The sequence below is a fragment of the Myotis daubentonii genome, chromosome 4, assembly GCF_963259705.1.
Source record: "Myotis daubentonii chromosome 4, mMyoDau2.1, whole genome shotgun sequence".
NCBI lineage: Eukaryota > Metazoa > Chordata > Mammalia > Chiroptera > Vespertilionidae > Myotis > Myotis daubentonii.
This window is the reverse complement of record NC_081843.1, coordinates 82,610,045-82,627,337: the sequence shown is the minus strand read 5'-3', so window position 1 is coordinate 82,627,337 and position 17,293 is coordinate 82,610,045. Positions and strand designations below refer to the sequence as shown.

Genomic DNA, 17,293 nt, shown 5'->3' with positions numbered 1-17,293 from the left:
TCTAGCGTAGGCCTGAAGGATAGGATTGTTTCTCTGCCTATTGCAATCAAGGTGTACGGTGGAGGCGATGCATTTAGTCTCCAGAGAGAATGAAGATGCTGCTTGCACAGCACTTCTACTCACCAGTCCATGCAGCAGCAAAGGTGTTGGCTTTGAAGGAAGCCAACTGTCCTGCTCTCCCAGCCAGAGGTAAAGAATTGCATTGGTGGCCACTAGAGGGAGGAGGATTAGGAATAGAGTAAATTGTGGGGAAAAGGCACCCATGAAAAAAGCACATGGGACAACCAACACATCACCAACCACCGCCTAGAAGCTACCTCTCTGAGGGACTATACTGGGGGTCAGGATACACCATTAACCCAGAGACCCAGACACCAGTAATGATTGTAGTATCCTGGTAAAGAGCCCCTTAGCTTTGATGGCAGGAGAAGGGAGATTGCGTACGATAATGGGAAACACACAAGCACACAAACACACAAGCACACGGACATACATTCTCATGCCCCATACAAGAAGCTGTATCTGTGCCACCTGATTCTTGCCCGTTTTCTTATTTAAAACTCTTGATGTTCTTTACCAAGAATGTGTTCACGAAAAGCAAATAGCCCACCTTCAAGTTAGTCTTGGGAGAAGCATCAGCAGAGACACTCATTGTGCCAAGATGTATTTTACCAACAAATCTGTACAAATTACATGAGGTTAAAAACAAATGGAATATAATATAATTAAAGCAAAGTTTCTTTTGCTAAATTACAGCTTGGAGCAAACCTGCAAGAAATGTTTCCAATTAGCTTCTTTAGCAAACACAAAGCATAGCTCACAACATGTTTTGCTTTCCATGCTGCCCTCTGGGTGGGCTGCCTAGTGGTTGTCTTACCTCCAGCACAAGTAGTGGAGCACTCTGACCAAGGCTGATGATTCCAGGTAAAGCCAATATCACTGTCTCCACTGCCAGTCCGAGTGATAGGAACATTGAACTTATACGTAATTCCCTCATACGTATCTTGATAAAGAACCTGCCATTGAAAACAACTGGTGAAGATAATTAAAATACAATGAGCCTTCATTCAGATACTTATTATTTCTTTTGAAGAAGATAATGCCATAAAGTAAGCCTTATAAGAAATTTAAGATAACTTTTAGAACACATGCACTTATCTTGAATTTTCTCCTTCCATTTTCATAGGTAATTTAGAGCCATTTCTTTCATCTACCTTGTTTGGTTATAAAAATATTATTCAACTAAGCAATGAAATGGTCAAACATTCATATGGGAGAGCACTCTGGCTTTAACTTTACAAGGATTTTAAACACTTGGGCAAACCATTTCACCTTTATTTACCTAATTTATCTATAAAGCAGAGAAAATAAAGAGGCAAAGACACATTTACCATGACAATGAGATTTGTCGTGGTGGGACCTGGAGCTACCAAGGATTCTGGTTCATCAGTTGGTCTCTTGTAGCGAAAAGTTGTCCCAGCAGCATCAAACTTCTTAGGCCAGTCAATAGTCCAACCACAATTAAGATAGTATTCATCTGTTTCAGATTTTAAAGCTAAAAAAAAAAATCACAGTACACCTAAAAATATGAAACTTCATTTACCACAGTGTCACTGGTAAATAACTGCACTGAAGTATTCAATGAATATTCATTTCCATTTAGAGATGGAATTCTTGACTATTTTCTAAAGTAAAAATTAAAATGGTAATTTCCATGTGAATGCCAAGAAGATATTAAGTATTTATGACAGGGGTGGGCAAACTTTTTAACTCGAGGGCCACAATGGGTTCTTAAACTGGACCGGAGGGCCGGAACAAAAGCATGGATGGAGTGTTTGTGTGAACTGATATAAATTCAAAGTAAACATCATTACATAAAAGGGTACAGTCTTTTTTTTTTTTTTTTTTTTTTTTAGTTTTATTCATTTTTGTCAAAGGGGCCAGATCCGGCCCGCGGGCCGTAGTTTGCCCACGGCTGATTTATGATGTCATTGATAGAGAGGAATAAAATGTTACCTGGAGAAATAAACATATGGAACTAGCAAGGAAAAGTATGCCAAAAGAAATAACTAGGAATGGGAGAGATGGAGGAAGCAGACTTTCCTGTCTAAATATTAAAAAGTAATTATATGAGTATGGGGTGGGAGAAACTATAGTACTGGCACCCAGACAGACAACAACGCAACCAAACAGACAGTTAAGAAATAACAATCAATAAAGAAAAAAATAACAAAGCATCTTAAAGTATATGACAAAAGAAGCATCTTCAATTAGTTTAAAAAAAGATAACAAGATATGAAACCAAGACAAAAGACTAGCCACTTGGCAAATAATAAATTCAGCATGATGATGATGATGATGATGATGATGATGATGATGAAGAAGAATTTATATTTTGTTTGTTATAAGTACCACAATTCCACTCTTAGGTACATATCCAAAAGAAATGAAAATAGGTACTCAAACAAATATTTGTACATACATGTTTATAGTAGCACTATTCCCAATAACCAAAAGTGGAAACAACTCAATTGTCCATCAATGGATGAATGAATAAACAATTTGTGGTATACACAATACAATGAAATATTATTCAGCCATTAAAAGAAGTACTAATATATGTTTCAATGGTTATGAATTTCAAAAACATTATGCTAAATGGAAAAGGCTAGACAGAAAAAGTCACATATTGTAAACTGCCATTTATATGAAACTAGAGGCCCGGTGCACAAAATTTGTGCTGGGGGGGGGGGGGGGCGGGGGCGGTGTCCCTCAGCCCAGCCTGCCCACTCTCCAATATGGGACATCCCTCTCAGAATCCAGGACTGCTGGCTCCCAATCACTCACCTGCCTGCCTGCCTGCTTGCCCCTAACCACTACCCTGCCAGCCGATTGCCCCTAACTGCCCTCCCTTGCCAGCCTGGTCACTCCCAACTGCCCTCCCCTACAGGTCAGGTCACCCCCAACAGCCCTCCCCTGCAGTCCTAGTCGCCCCCAACTGCCTTCCCCTGCAGTCCTAGTCGCCCCCAACTGCCCTCTCCTGCTGGCCTGGTCACCCCCAACTGCTCTTCCCCGTCGGCCCAATTGCTCCTAACTGCTCTCCCCTGCAGGCCTGGTTGCCCCTAACTGTCCTCCCCTGCAGGCCTGGTCACCCCCAACTGCCCTCCCCTGCCGGCCCAATTGCTCCTAATTGCCCTCGCCTGCAGGCCTGGTTGCCCCCAACTGCCCTCCCTGCTGGCCTGATTGTTCCTAACTTCCCACCTCTGCAGGCCTGGTTCCCCCCAACTGCCCTCCCCTGCAGGTTCGGTTACCCCTAATTGCCCTCCCCTGCTGGCCTGGTCGCCCTCAATTGCCCTCCCTTTCAGGCCGGGTTGCTCCCAACTGCCCTCCCCTGCTGGCCATCTTGTGGCAGCCATCTTTGACCACATGGAGCAGCCATCTTTGACCACATGGGGGTGGCCATCTTGTGTGTTGGAGTGATGGTCAATTTGCATATTACCTCTTTTATTAGGTAGGATATCCAGAATAGGTAAATCCAATAGAGACAGAAAGCAGATTGATGGTTACCAGGGGTTGAGGAATGGGGAGTAACTGCTTAATGGACACAAGGTTCTTTCTGGGGTGATGAAAATATTTTGGAATGTACCAAATGCCACTAAATTGTTCACTTTAAAATGGTTGAGTTCTATTTTATGGACCTTGAGAGCTTGTTTGGAGGTTCTAGCAGGGGAGCGCAGCTACTCGTATACCCTTGACCGAAGACCGGTCCTCTCCTCAGGGGGGAAGGTCGTCCTCTTCGACCGAGCGCGCAGCTTCGGGAGGGACGCACATGGATCGGTGAGGGAGGAGGGGGACACCCGCCTAGCCAGCCAGATCAGCCGAATCAACCCTGGCGATCAATGGGGTGACAGATGTCGCAGCCATATCGCCCTCACATCCGAGTTCTATTTTATGTAAATTAAACCTCAATTTTAAAAAAAAATGGTTTAAAAAGAGAGAAAGAATAAATGCCAGATGGGTAAATATTTGAAATTAAACAGTTGAATCATAAAATGCTTGGAGAAAACATGGCAGATCTTTTAAAAAGTAACACTGGGATATAAAAAGCTTTTTTAAGTATGACAAAACCCACAGAAAATATAAAGGAAAGGATTAATAAATATGCATACATAATTTTAAGACCTATATTAAAAATGCATTAAAAACATTTAAAACTATTGACAGAAAAAGGTTATTGGCACTACTGATAAGAAAAAATGGTGTGGTTCACATACACAATGGAATATTACTCCTTTTGTGACAGCATGGGTGGACCTAGAGAGTATCATGTTAAGTGAAATAAGGCAGTCAGACAAAGACAAGTACCATACAATTTCACGTATATGTGTAATCTAATGAACAAAATAAACTAACAAACAAAATAGAAACAGACTCATAGATACAGAGAACAAACTGACAGCGGTCAGAGGAGAGGGTGTTGGGAGACTGGGTGAAAAAGGTGAAGGGATTAAGCAAAGGAAAAAAATACCTCATAGACACAGACAACAGCATGGTGATTACCAGAGGAAAAAGGGGGTGGAAGGGTATAGAGGGGATAAATGGTGATGGAAGGAGACTTGACTTGGTGTGGTAAACACACATCTATATAATATAATACACAGATGATGTATTATAGAATTGTACACCTGAAACTTAATAAGATATACTTTTATTTATTAATAAAATATAATTTTAATAACCAATGCTACCCAATAAATTCAATAAAAAAAAATTTTAAAGAGAAAAATACAGTGATGATTTTGATAATGATTACATGATTTCATAATGACAAACATGGCAGTTTAAGTTTTTTGTTATTATTTTAGCTTCTTCTTTTACATCCATAACTCATTTCCTAAACCCATTTCTTCTAGGAATTACTTTTTCTACCTCAGTAATTTACCCAATAAATGTTCTCTTACAAAATTTTTTTTTAAATTTATTGGGCCAGATAAACAAGCAGCTCACCCTGGCCTGTGTTGCTCACTGGTTGGAATGTCGGCTCCAGCATCAAAGGGTCTAGGGTTCCATTCCTGGTCAAGGGTCCATACCTGGGTTGCAGGTTTCCTCAGGCCCAGGTTGGGTGCATGTAGGAAGCAACCAATTGATGTGTCTTCTCACATCAATGTTCCTCTCTCTTTCTCCCTCCCTCCCTTCCACTCTCTCTAATGGGGAAAAACAAAAACAAAAACAGAAGCAGCCCAAAAAGACTATAAAGGTCATGGTGCAGTCTCTGCCTCTCTGGACCTCTACCACTTGACCTTAACAGTACAGACCATTTTCATGCCCCCACTCCAATCTGACTGGCACATTTACTTGTATTTTCTTGACTTCAGATATGTTATGATGATTCATTTGTCAAAACAAATCTAATTAACCTCTTAAGATAAGAACATGTCAACCAATTTTAAAGATTATTTAGTTTTAAATTTTTCTTGTATTTAAAATTTTTTCTTTTCAATTCTCACAGTGGTTTTCTGTTTCATTTAAAATATCAGCCCTAACCAGTTTGGCTCAGTGGATAGAGTGTCAGCCTGCGGACTGAAAGGTCCCAGGTTCAATTTCAGTCAAGGGCATATATCTTGGTTGTGGGCACATCCCCAGTAGGAGGTGTGCAGGAGGCAGCTTATTGATGTTTCTCTCTCATCAATGTTTCTAACTCTCTATCCCTCTGCCTTCCTCTCTGTAAGAAATCAATAAAATCTATTAAAAATAATAAAATATCAGAATTACTTATGTTATATAAGGACGTCTGAACCTGTATAATATGAACTAGTAAAATAAAAAATAAAACCAGACCACCCTCCTCCGCCAGCAGCTTTGTGGTCTCCTTCAATCTGAGCTCTCACTTTCAATTTACCCAACTATTCAGCTAACACATTTTTGCTGGTACCATAATGTAGTTCAGAAAGCACTGAGCATTTAACAAGTACTGGGTAATTTACTAGGGGAGGAGGATGTGGCATTATGGACAGAGAATTATCAAAGGGAAAAAATTTAATGTTACAGGTCTTATTTTTGTTTTGAGTCTTGCTGATTCCAAAATTATGATGCAAAAATAAAGCGCTCTTCTTGAATAAAGGAAAAGCCTGATTATACTGGTGTTCTATCCAAAGATGTATTCTGGATGTCATCTTATTTTTTAAAGGCTTAATGAAAAGGCAATGATATGTTAAAAGACATAAGAACTCATTCAGGCCTCACTAGGGGTCTCTGGAGAACCTAAATCTGTTTTAAAAGATCAAACATCAAATAAGTAGAATATCCACTTCTTTCCCTGTTGAAATAACTGGTACTAGATTTGCCCTTCAACTGTAGACAACTAGAAAACTCACAAAACATATGAATTAGCTGTTCTTAGACATTGGCCAGGACAGGGCAGGGCTGTGATATATGCACGAAGGAAAACAAGGTGAATTTGATCTTTTGATTTAAGAAATAATAATCTTTTCAACAAATGGTGTTATAGTAATTGAATATCCCTATAAAAAATTGAACCTCAACCCTTACTTTATACCTTATATAAAAACTCAAAATGGACCAAATACCTAAATGTAAAAGCTAAAACTACAATTTCTTAAGGAAACATTGACGATAATATTTGCAACCTTGAGGTAGGCACAATTTCTAAGGTAGGACATGAAAGCCCAAACAATAAAAAATTTAATAAATTAGATTTCATGCAAATTAAAAGACACCATTAAGGATAGAAAATAGATAAGCCAGTGACTGGGAGAAAGTATTCATAAAACATGTATTTGAACAAAGACTTGTATAGAATACATAAAGGACTCATAATTTAATAAAAAATTTTAAATAGGCAAAATAATTTTGAAAAGGAAGGGAGCATTTGGAACTCATCTACATTATTGGTGGGAATATAAATAATACAACCATGTTAGAAAACAGTTTAGTAATTTCTTATAAAGTTAAACATGTACTTATCATATAACCTTACCATTTCACTCCTAGGCTTTTATCTATGAGAAATGAAAATATATGTCCACACAAAGCTTGTCTATAAATGTTCAAAGAAACTTTATTCATAATGGTCAAAGACTAAAAATGACCCAAATATTCTTAAGTGAGTGGATAAAAATATTATGATATATCCATACATTGGGATATTATTTAGTAATAAAAAAGAGTGAACTTCAGATACACTCAACAATATAGATGAATCTCAAAAACATTATGCTGAGTAAAAAAAGCCATACATAAGTATATACTGTATTATCCAATTATGTTAAATTCCAGAAATATAATGAAATACATGTCAGATAAAAGACCAATGTTTGCCTGAGGCTAAGGCTAAGGGCATTTAACTGCAAAAGCAAATAAGAGGATGTTTTAGAGTCAGAAATGATCTATATTGTGGCTGTTATATATACATATAAATAATTGTCAGTACTCTTTGAACTGTATACTTATAATGGATATACTTTATTATATATAAATTATTCCCCAATAACATTGATTTTAAAAATCAAATAAGCAACTCAGTGAAGAGTAAGCTATAAACTACTCATTTTTGTGTTTAGTTCTTACATGTGGTCCTATAAGACTTGAAATTTCATTTTAGCATGAAAGTATTCCATCTCAAAGCAGTATGTCCGTTTTTTCTTTTTCTATCATCATTTATCCCTTTATCCCTTTATGCCCTCTTCACCTCCATTCACCCCCTACCCTCACCCTCAATCACCACAGTGTTGTCCATGTCCATGAGTTCTCTATTTTTTCTTCTCAATCCCTCCGCACACACCCCCACCCCAAACTCCATAGCTGTCTGCCTGCTCTCTCAGTCTGTCTCTATTTGGCAAAGCAGTATGTCTTTTCCTTCATGATATTGTGCTGTCCCTTCTCCTTAATTTTTGAAATCTACCAAAATATGCTACTCACCAATATAGGCAGGTGACACGGCAACTTCTCTGACTTCAATATTAACAGAACCTCTTGGTATCTGCACAACTGTCAGGTAGCCTGGACCACAGAAGACAGCCAGTGTAAGTATATTCTGTAGCCTCAGTCAGAAAATGAGTGTTTAATAACCATTCAGCAATGATTTTCCTTATTCTACCATGCTTTCTTCGGCTTTTCACTATACAAATTATGAAATATGGGCAAATTCCCCTTTGGGTTAATGAATACCTCTAGAGTATTTTTCTTTTCCTCTAAAATACCTTCAACATGTACAATATTGGTTCATTTTATTTTCTCAACTATAGCCCACACATCAATCTACTGTGGAAATTCATATCTTAAAGAAACATGGCAAAATGAAGTCAAGTAAAAAGGAAATAATATTTACTTAAAATATCTTACATAGGAACTCTCCTGTAATGTTGGAGGGCATGCAGACTGGTTCAGCCACTGTGGAAGACAGTATGGAGTTTCCTAAAAAGTTAAAAATGGAACTCCCATTTGACCCAGTAATCCCACTTCTAGGACTATATCCCAAGAAACCAGCAACACCAATCAGAAAGGATATATGTACCCCTATGTTCATAGCAGCACAATTTACAATAGCTAAGATTTGGAAACAGCCTAAGTGCCCATCAGCAGATGAGTGGATTAAAAAACTGTGGTACATCTACACACGGAAGATTATGACGCTATAAAAAAGAAGGAACTTTTACCATTTGCAACAGCATGGATGGAACTAGAGCGCATTATGCTAAGTGAAATAAGCCAGTCGGAGAAAGATAAATATCACAAGATCTCACTCATACGTGGGATATAATGATCAACATAACTTGATGAACAAGAATAGATCCAGAGACATATGGCAGGGGAGGTGGGAAGGGGGGAGGGGGAGAGAGAGCAACCAAAGGACTTGTATGCATGCATATTAGCATAACCAATGGACATAGAAACTGGGGCGGTGGGGGCTTGCCCAGAATGGGAATGGCTGGGGGGTGGGGGGAGGGAGTCAATTGGGGTTAAAGAAGACATATGTAAAACTTTAGACAATAAAAAAATAAAATAAATATCTTACATGAAGCCATATTTAATACTTTAAAAGACTGAAAGTAATTTGGGGGGGAAGCAATGTCTGCCTAAATAAAGAAATTTTAAAATAAAGGGTGGTGGTGGTGATCAAATGTGTTGCCTATTCCAAGCACACAGAGGCGTGAGGAAGAGTTCTCTCTACACACTCACCTCCTCCTCTGGGTGACGTTTCATTGAAGAACCCTTCAACGGCATCGCATGTGCTCCCATCCCCTCCACAGACTCGACATTTATCTTCCCTAACACTGGATTCCAAAATATTATCACAACCTACATGCTGCAAACAGAGAAGAATATTCAGTGTGTGAAAAAAAGGAATTCTTACTAAGCAAATAAATATAGCGTATTTATTTGTTTTTCCAGTAAAGGAAATAAAAACAAGAAATATTTTCCTCTCTCCACTTTTACCTTCACTCTCCAATAAGTTCTAGCTAACATTTCTCAATACATAAGTTTAAAGAAAAAAAATTCTGATTCCCCAGGAATGGATGTCTATATTTCTAACCTAGATTTAATTATTTATAGATACCATGCTTCAATTCTTAAAATATTATAATTTGTTAGCAATGGACTCTTACTTATACCCCAAATCAATACATGCAAGAACTGAGAAAAATGGCATTTAGTCCTATACAAGGTTATAACAGCAAGAGTCTTGACTGGGCCTGACATTTTGTCCTTTCTCAATCACTAGTCCTTTTGGATTATCCAACTGTTAGAGTCAAGGATTGGTTGTGGAAATCATGACTGGGTAAATCTTTAAAAATGAATACCTGTACCCACTAGCTGAATAAAATTGCCATAAACTCTACCATTCAGTCTTTCACTGAACCACAGAGATGTGGATTCTTATACATTTTTGGTACAAATTTTGGAACTTAAATTTGTATATTTGACATTTAGCCATTGATACCAGGCATGTAATCTCTGAATATACTAGTAAGCTGTATCTGGGTTTTTATTATCTAAAAAGAATTTCAATATTGTCACAGAAATAACCTTTTCTTCAAGTAAATACACACACACACACACACACACACACAGGGCTATCAGATACATTTGGAGGCTAGTAGCCAGAAGGACAGAAACTTTTGTAAGAAATTATGAGACTAAGTAAAATAGACAATGTTTTTATATCTTCTTTCTTTCTGGGACTTAGCTTTGCATTTCTCTTTAAAATAAAACAAAAACAAGGAAAAAAAACCTATATAATAAAGAGCTAATATGCAAATGGTCATCACATCCTCACGCCGTCATGCCATAACACCTCAGACACTCAACACTGGGGATAGAGGAATGGGGACCAGCCATGCACAAATGAGCTCGCGAGAGAGGAATGGGGACCAGCCAGGCTGTGGCCTGGGAGAGGGACAAGCCACACGCCCTGCAGTCCCGGGTGCCAACAGCTGGGGCTGGGGCCCGGGAGAGGGACAAGCCACCCGTCCCATGATCCTGGGCGCCAGCTGCTGCACCTACTGCCCGGGAGAGAAAAAATCTGCATGCCCCACGGTCCCCGTGGTCCCAGGCACCAGTGGCTGTGCCTGTGGCCCAGGAAAGGAACAAGCTGCATGCCCCACAGTCCCAGGCATGGTCCCCGTGGTCCCAGGTGCCACTGGCTGTGCCTGTGGCCCGGGAGAGGGACAATCCCCATGCACCATGGTCCCTGCGGTCCCAGGAGCCAGCAGCTGTGCCTGCGCCTGTGGCCCGAGAGAGGGACAAGCCACCCGGCCCGCAGTCCTGGGTGTCAGTGCCTGTGCCTGAAGACCAGGAGAGGGACAAGCCACCCACACTGTGGTCCCAGGTGCCAGTGCCTGTGACCCAGGAGAGGGACAAGCCACCAGCCCCATGGTCTTGGGCACCTGCGGCTCTGGCCAGGGCGAAGTCACCTGCTCACGGTCCCCTGTGGCTGCAGCCGGCCCAGGCAAAGCTGGCCCAGGTCCTAGGTGCCTGCAGCCGGCCAGAGGATGGGAAGCCCAGTCCAAGGTGTCTGTGACCAGCTGGAGGAGGGAATCCTGGGTCCCAGGTGCGGGGTGAGGCAGAGGCAGTTAGGGGCAATCAGGCCAGCAGGGGAGCAGTTAGGGGCAATCAGGCTGGTAGGGGAGTAGTTAGGGGCGATCAGGCAGGCAGAGGTGGTTAGGGGAGATCAGGCAGGCAGGCAGAGGGGCTAGGGGTGATTAGGCAGGCAGGCAGGAGAGCGGTTAGGAGCCAGCGGTCCCTGATTGCGAGAAGCAGTCGGACATCCCCCAAGGGGTCCTGGATTGGAGAGGGTGCAGGCTGAGCTGAGGGACCCCACCCCTCCCCCGCATGAATTTTGTGCACCGGGCCTCTAGTGATCATTTAAGCAACCTTGCATTCTCCGTTGATACAGATATCCAGTGAATCCATATTGCACCGAGTCCCATCAATCACTGCGGGGGCACGTTCAGTGTAGAAGTTGTAGCCATCAGCCAAGCAGTTTAATGCACAAGGTTTCATTCCACCTGGACAAATGCAGTACAAAAGAAATAAATGGATTGGTTCTCCTATGAGACAGTGATTCAATATTCCCCATAGCAAATGTACAATTCATATAGACATCATTCCCTGACTATATCCCTGGATGTGTAGGTTTCTTTCCTCTTTTGCTAAAATTTCATGTTTATTTTCACTCCTTGTTCAACTTAATGAAGGTCCTACTAAGTAGTTTTCAAGTTTAAAAATTTTAAGTGTTTCCAATATATGTTTACAATATCTTTTGGGTCAAAAGGGATCACAGTGGAGATACCTGAATATTGAAGCAAATAAATGAAATAAAACTGTTTTTAAAAATGAACCAAGGAAATAAAGTTTAAGGAGGCTTAAAACTATTACCTTATATGACAAATCAGAATTTCTACAACATATGTAACTTGTTATGGAAGCTGATACAAAAACTCTCCTACTTTAGCAGGGACATGGTAGTTGTAAAATAAAACTATTTGTACCTGTTTTTAAACATATCATATTCCGTGAAAATGGCTTTAGTGTGGAGATAAACTGTTATCAGATTAGCAAATCAAAGATAAAATTAATTATAGTTTTAAAATTGAATAGTTAAAATAATATCTAATATTATTTTGTGAACATATATAATAACTTGAGCATTTTCATTTTATCATTGAAATTTGTATTTTTTAAGGTTGATATAAAAGATAGGTATGAATAGTAGCCATTTAAAACAAGCAAAGTACATGTCATAATCTCATAATATATTGAAAAGTAGCAATAAATATGGATATATTTCATTCAAAACAGCGCATGAAAAAGTGAATTATAAATATGCAACTATTGATTAAAAATATGATGTAAGAAGAATACTTCCTGTTCAATCTTCCTTTTATGAAGTTTAAAACACTTTGGTCTTATTCTAATTATTTTGATAAAAATTTCTCTTTGAAATAAAGCTGACTACTTCTTATAAAGAATATAAGGCAGAAAGATTGAAATGACATGCCTAAGGTAGACACAGGTTGCTGCAGAGTGAAGGTATGTGGAGTAAAAGAGAGAAGCCAACTGGGTGGTGAAGACAATGAGAAGTGAGAGACAGAACATTCCATTAAAAGGAGATCACTGCCGAAACCGGTTTGGCTCAGTGGATAGAGCGTCGGCCTGCGGACTGAAGGGTCCCAGGTTCGATTCCGGTCAAGGGCATGTACCTGGGTTGCGGGCACATCCCCGGTGGGAGATGTGCAGGAGGCGGCTGATCGATGTTTCTCTCTCATCCATGTTTCTGACTCTCTATCTCTCTCCCTTCCTCTCTGTAAAAAATGAATAAAATATATTTAAAAAAAAAAAAATAAAGGAGATCACTGTTATAGTTGACTAGAAGCCCGGTGCACAAAATTTCATGCATTAGGGGGGCAAGTGTCCCTCAGCCCAGCTTGCACCCTCTGGCAGTCTGGGGACCCCTCACTCCTTACCGCCCACCTGCAGCAGAGGTGGGAGAGGCTACCACCACCACCACTGCACTCACCAGCCGTGAGCCCAGCTTCTGGCTCAGCGGCACTCCCCCTGTGGATGCTCCTGCATTAAGCGTCTGCCCCCTGGTGATCAGTGCATGTCATAGTGACCGGTCATTCTGCCATTTGGTCTATTTGCATATTAGGGTTTTATTATATAGGATAGTTGTTGTGCAAGAAGGCTCAATATATTCACACACCCTATTTTTTCAAGAGATGATGAAAACCTAGATTTTTAAAATATAACCTGTTCTTGGCAACTCATTCAACATTTTCAAAAATACTGTGAAGGTTAAAACACATATGTAAGTAAAAACTGTTCTTGAACCATCAGTTTACAACCACTGGCCCAAGTTCATGTTTTCTCCCATTTTCTTTATCTGTAGGCTATAAAACTCCTATAGGACTTATAAGGTATTACTAAGCTTAGGGTAATGATATATTTTGCTGTCCTGAGCACAGAAATAATAAGTAATCAGTAAAATAATTTCTTTCTGAACTGATAATCAAGGTATTTATAATCTATTTTTGTAAGATTCTCATGAATAAAATTGCTCTAAATTTCCATGAATATTACTGGGATTGTTTTCATTACTACCCACTATTGTTCTTTCCCCATTTATTATTGTAATGTTTTGAAAGTTAATGGAGCTTTTTATGTAATGGGCTTTTTAAAAAGAACACTAGCCTTTTATTTACTCAATTTTAATACTCTATTAATTATGTAACATAGTATTTGATAGGCAAGACATGCAATTACTATGGTTGTATTCATAGAAATAAATTTCCTCCTTTTTCACTGCTCAAGATGTATTTAGCTTTCTCTGTTACAATGAGTTTTCAGAAGAGGTACTGCTATTATTTCAAGAAGGGATTTAGGATGATTCTCTAAATGGAAGGTCACATTACCAATTACCTTCATTTAAAGCTTATTATGAATTTAGTGTTAATTCATTCCACTGAATTACCTAGATCAGCCGTGGGCAAACTATGGCCCGCGGGCCGGATCTGGCCCCTTTGAAATGAATAAAACTAAAAAAAAAAAAAAAAGACCGTACCCTTTTATGTAATGATGTTTACTTTGAATTTATATTAGTTCACACAAACACTCCATCCATGCTTTTGTTCCGGCCCTCCGGTCCAGTTTAAGAACCCATTGTGGCCCTCAAGTCAAAAAGTTTGCCCACCCCTGACCTAGATGCTAATTATTAAATCCTCCTACAATAAGATAAAACAATATCAAATGTATATGAACTTAATAAAAGTGATTCAGAATACATGAAACAAAAAGTTATAAAAAAGAAAGTAAAGTCATATAATAGTTCAAGATTTTAACACACTTCTCTCAGTAACTGATAGAAGAGCAAGAGCAGGAGAAAAAAAAACACCCGGAAAAATTTAAAAATATTTGCATAACACTAACCAACTTGACCTCATGGATATCCATAAAACACTACTATATCCAACAACTGCATAAAGCACATCCTTTTCAAGTATAAATAGAATATTCACCAACATGGAGAAGAAGCTGTATCATAAAACAAATTTCAATTAATTTTAAGAATTTAAATCATGCAGAGTATTCTCTAAGCATATTAGAATTAAACTATAAATTAATAACAAAAAATCTAGAATATATAAAATATTTGGAAATTCCACCAAAAAACTCTAGAACTGATCAATGAAGTCAATAAAGTAGCAGGATACAAAAAGAAATAAAAATGACAATTATAAATAACCTAAATAACCCATGGGTAAACAAGAAATCACAATGTAAATAGGATAATATTTTGAAATGAAGGAAATAAAAACACATCAACTTTGGGGAATGCAATAGAGCAAAATAAACCCATAATTAAAAGAAAAAAGACAGTAATAGAGAAAAGTGCTACAGCCAAGTCGATTCTCTGAAAAGATAATTAAAATTGATAAACCTCAAGTAAAAGAGAGAAATACATATTATAAATATCAGAAATCAAAGAGCATACACCACTCCAGATCCTACAGATATTAAACAGAATAATAACAGAATGTTATGATTAATTTTCTATCAATGAATTGAACAACATGAATGTAACTTATCAATAAACTTATCAAAGACACAAATTTGAAAACTCACATAAGAATTTAAAAGTCTGAATAATTCTTTTATCTGTTAAAGGAGCTAAATTTGTAATAATTTTTTGTACAAAGAAAATACCAAACATACATGCTTTTACTATTTTTCCAAGGAAAAAATAATACCAATGTTACAAACTCCTTCAAAATAAATAAGAATTCTATTTCAGGAAGCCAGAGTAACTCTGATACCAAAACTTGTCAAAGACATAACAAAAATAAAATTTAGAAATCAGTTTCCCTTATGAACATAGACACAAATATACTTAATAAAATATTAGCTATTAAATTTAATAACATATAAAAAATAGTAAAACATTACCACATAGGGTTTATCCTGGGAATAAACGGTTGGTTTGACATTATAAAATCTGTCAAGTAATTTATCATATTAACAGAATAAAGAAGAAAATCACATATAATCTCCACATGCACAAATTGTATTGAAGGGCAAAGCCAGTGCATTAAGACAAGAAAATGAAATAAAAGGCAAAAAGATTGAAATAGACCGTCTCTATTCCAAATAACATGACTATTTAGCAAGAAAATCCTAAATAACAGAACACAAAGTTAATATATAAAAATTAATTTTATTTTTATACACTAGAGTTAATAATTAAAAATGAAATTTTTAAAACTTTCATTTACAATAGTGTCAAAACACATAAATTACTCAGAAATAGGTTTAACAAAAGATGTGCAAGACCTTATACCTAAAACTACAAAACATAGCTAGAGACATTAAAAAAGACACAAATACATAGAGATATATACTATGTTCATAAATTGGAAAATTCAATATTTGAATTTGTCATTTCTCCCTGTATTGATCTACAGATTCAACATGATAACAAGCATAAGCCCAGCATGTTTTTCTGTAGAAATTAACAACAAATTTTGTAATTTATATGGAAATGCAAAGCATTTAGAATATCCAAATAACTCTTTTTAAAAAGATCAAAATTGAGGAACTTATGCTACCTGTGTCCAAGACTATACAATTACAATAATTAAGTCAGTGTGGTACTAATATGGAGTTGACAAATAGATTGATGAAACAAAATAGAGTACATAAATATACTACAAATACACACCATATTCCTAAATTGTTTTTGATTGTACATCTAAATTTAAAGATAAAAAACCTGGCTCTTAGAAGAAAAGATTAAAAAATACCATCTAGAGTTGAAGTAGACAAAGATTTCTAAAACAGGACACAGAACACAATAACCATAAAAGAAAAAAATTGAAAAATTAGAATTCATCAAAATTAAAATCCTATACTCATCTAAAATACCATTTAAAAAGTAACAGGAGAGCCACAGACTGTGAGAAAATATTCGTAAAACATCTGATAAATGACTACCACTAGAGAATCTATAATAACAAAAGTGTAATATGCTAATTAGACTGGACAAATGACCTTCCGGATGTCCTTCCGGATGAAGACGGGGCTGTGAGGGCCAAGCCCCTTGCACGAATTTTGTGCATCAAGCCTCTAGTGAAAAGATAAAATACCAATTTGAAAATAGGCAAAGAATGTGAACAATTAACAAAAGAAGATACATAAATGGTCAATAAGCACATGAAAATGTGCTCAACATAATCAATAATCAGAAATGCAAATTAAAGCCCTAGCGGGTTTGGTTCAGTGGATAGAGCATCGGCCTGCGGACTGAAGAGTCCCAGGTTCGATTCCGGCCAAGGGCACGTACCCAGGTTGCGGGCTCAATCCCTAGTAGGGGGTGTGCAGGAGGCAGCCGATCAATAATTCTCTCTTATCATTGATGTTACTATCTCTCTTTCTCCCCCTTCCTCTCTGAAATCAATAAAAATAGATTTTTTTTAAAAAAGAAATGCAAATTAAAGCTACAGTAAAACATCATTATACACACACCAGGAGAAGACTGAAAACACCAAATGTTGGCAAGGATATGGAACAAACAGAACCTACACATTGTTGGTGGGAGTTGTGATATGGTACAATAACTTTGGAAAAATATCTGGCAGGTTTTTTTTTTTTAAATTAAACTCATACCTACCCTATTATTCAACAATTCTACTCCTAAGTATTTACCCAAGAGAAATGAAAACATATGCCCACAAAAAGACGAGTATGCAAATAATCACAGCAGCTGATTCATAACAAC

General features: G+C 37.8%; 1 protein-coding gene across 6 annotated transcripts in view; it reads right to left on the bottom strand.

Moving 5' to 3' along the window:
* ADAMTS6 (ADAM metallopeptidase with thrombospondin type 1 motif 6) overlaps positions 1 to 17,293 on the bottom strand; it is a 227,881-nt gene that overhangs the window by 50,905 nt on the left and 159,683 nt on the right. For 3 of the 6 annotated variants that reach the window (XM_059694536.1, XM_059694535.1, XM_059694537.1), the window contains exons 16-21: positions 11,395 to 11,528; positions 9,199 to 9,325; positions 8,362 to 8,433; positions 7,939 to 8,019; positions 1,392 to 1,555; positions 878 to 1,016 (exon numbers count right to left, since the gene is read on the bottom strand). In XM_059694536.1, coding sequence (XP_059550519.1) covers positions 878 to 1,016; positions 1,392 to 1,555; positions 7,939 to 8,019; positions 8,362 to 8,433; positions 9,199 to 9,325; positions 11,395 to 11,528 — 717 coding nt within the window. Of the gene's footprint in view, positions 1 to 123; positions 213 to 877; positions 1,017 to 1,391; positions 1,556 to 7,938; positions 8,020 to 8,361; positions 8,434 to 9,198; positions 9,326 to 11,394; positions 11,529 to 17,293 lie in introns of all 6 variants that reach the window. The other 3 variants (XR_009452669.1, XM_059694539.1, XM_059694538.1) reach the window with 2 other exon arrangements.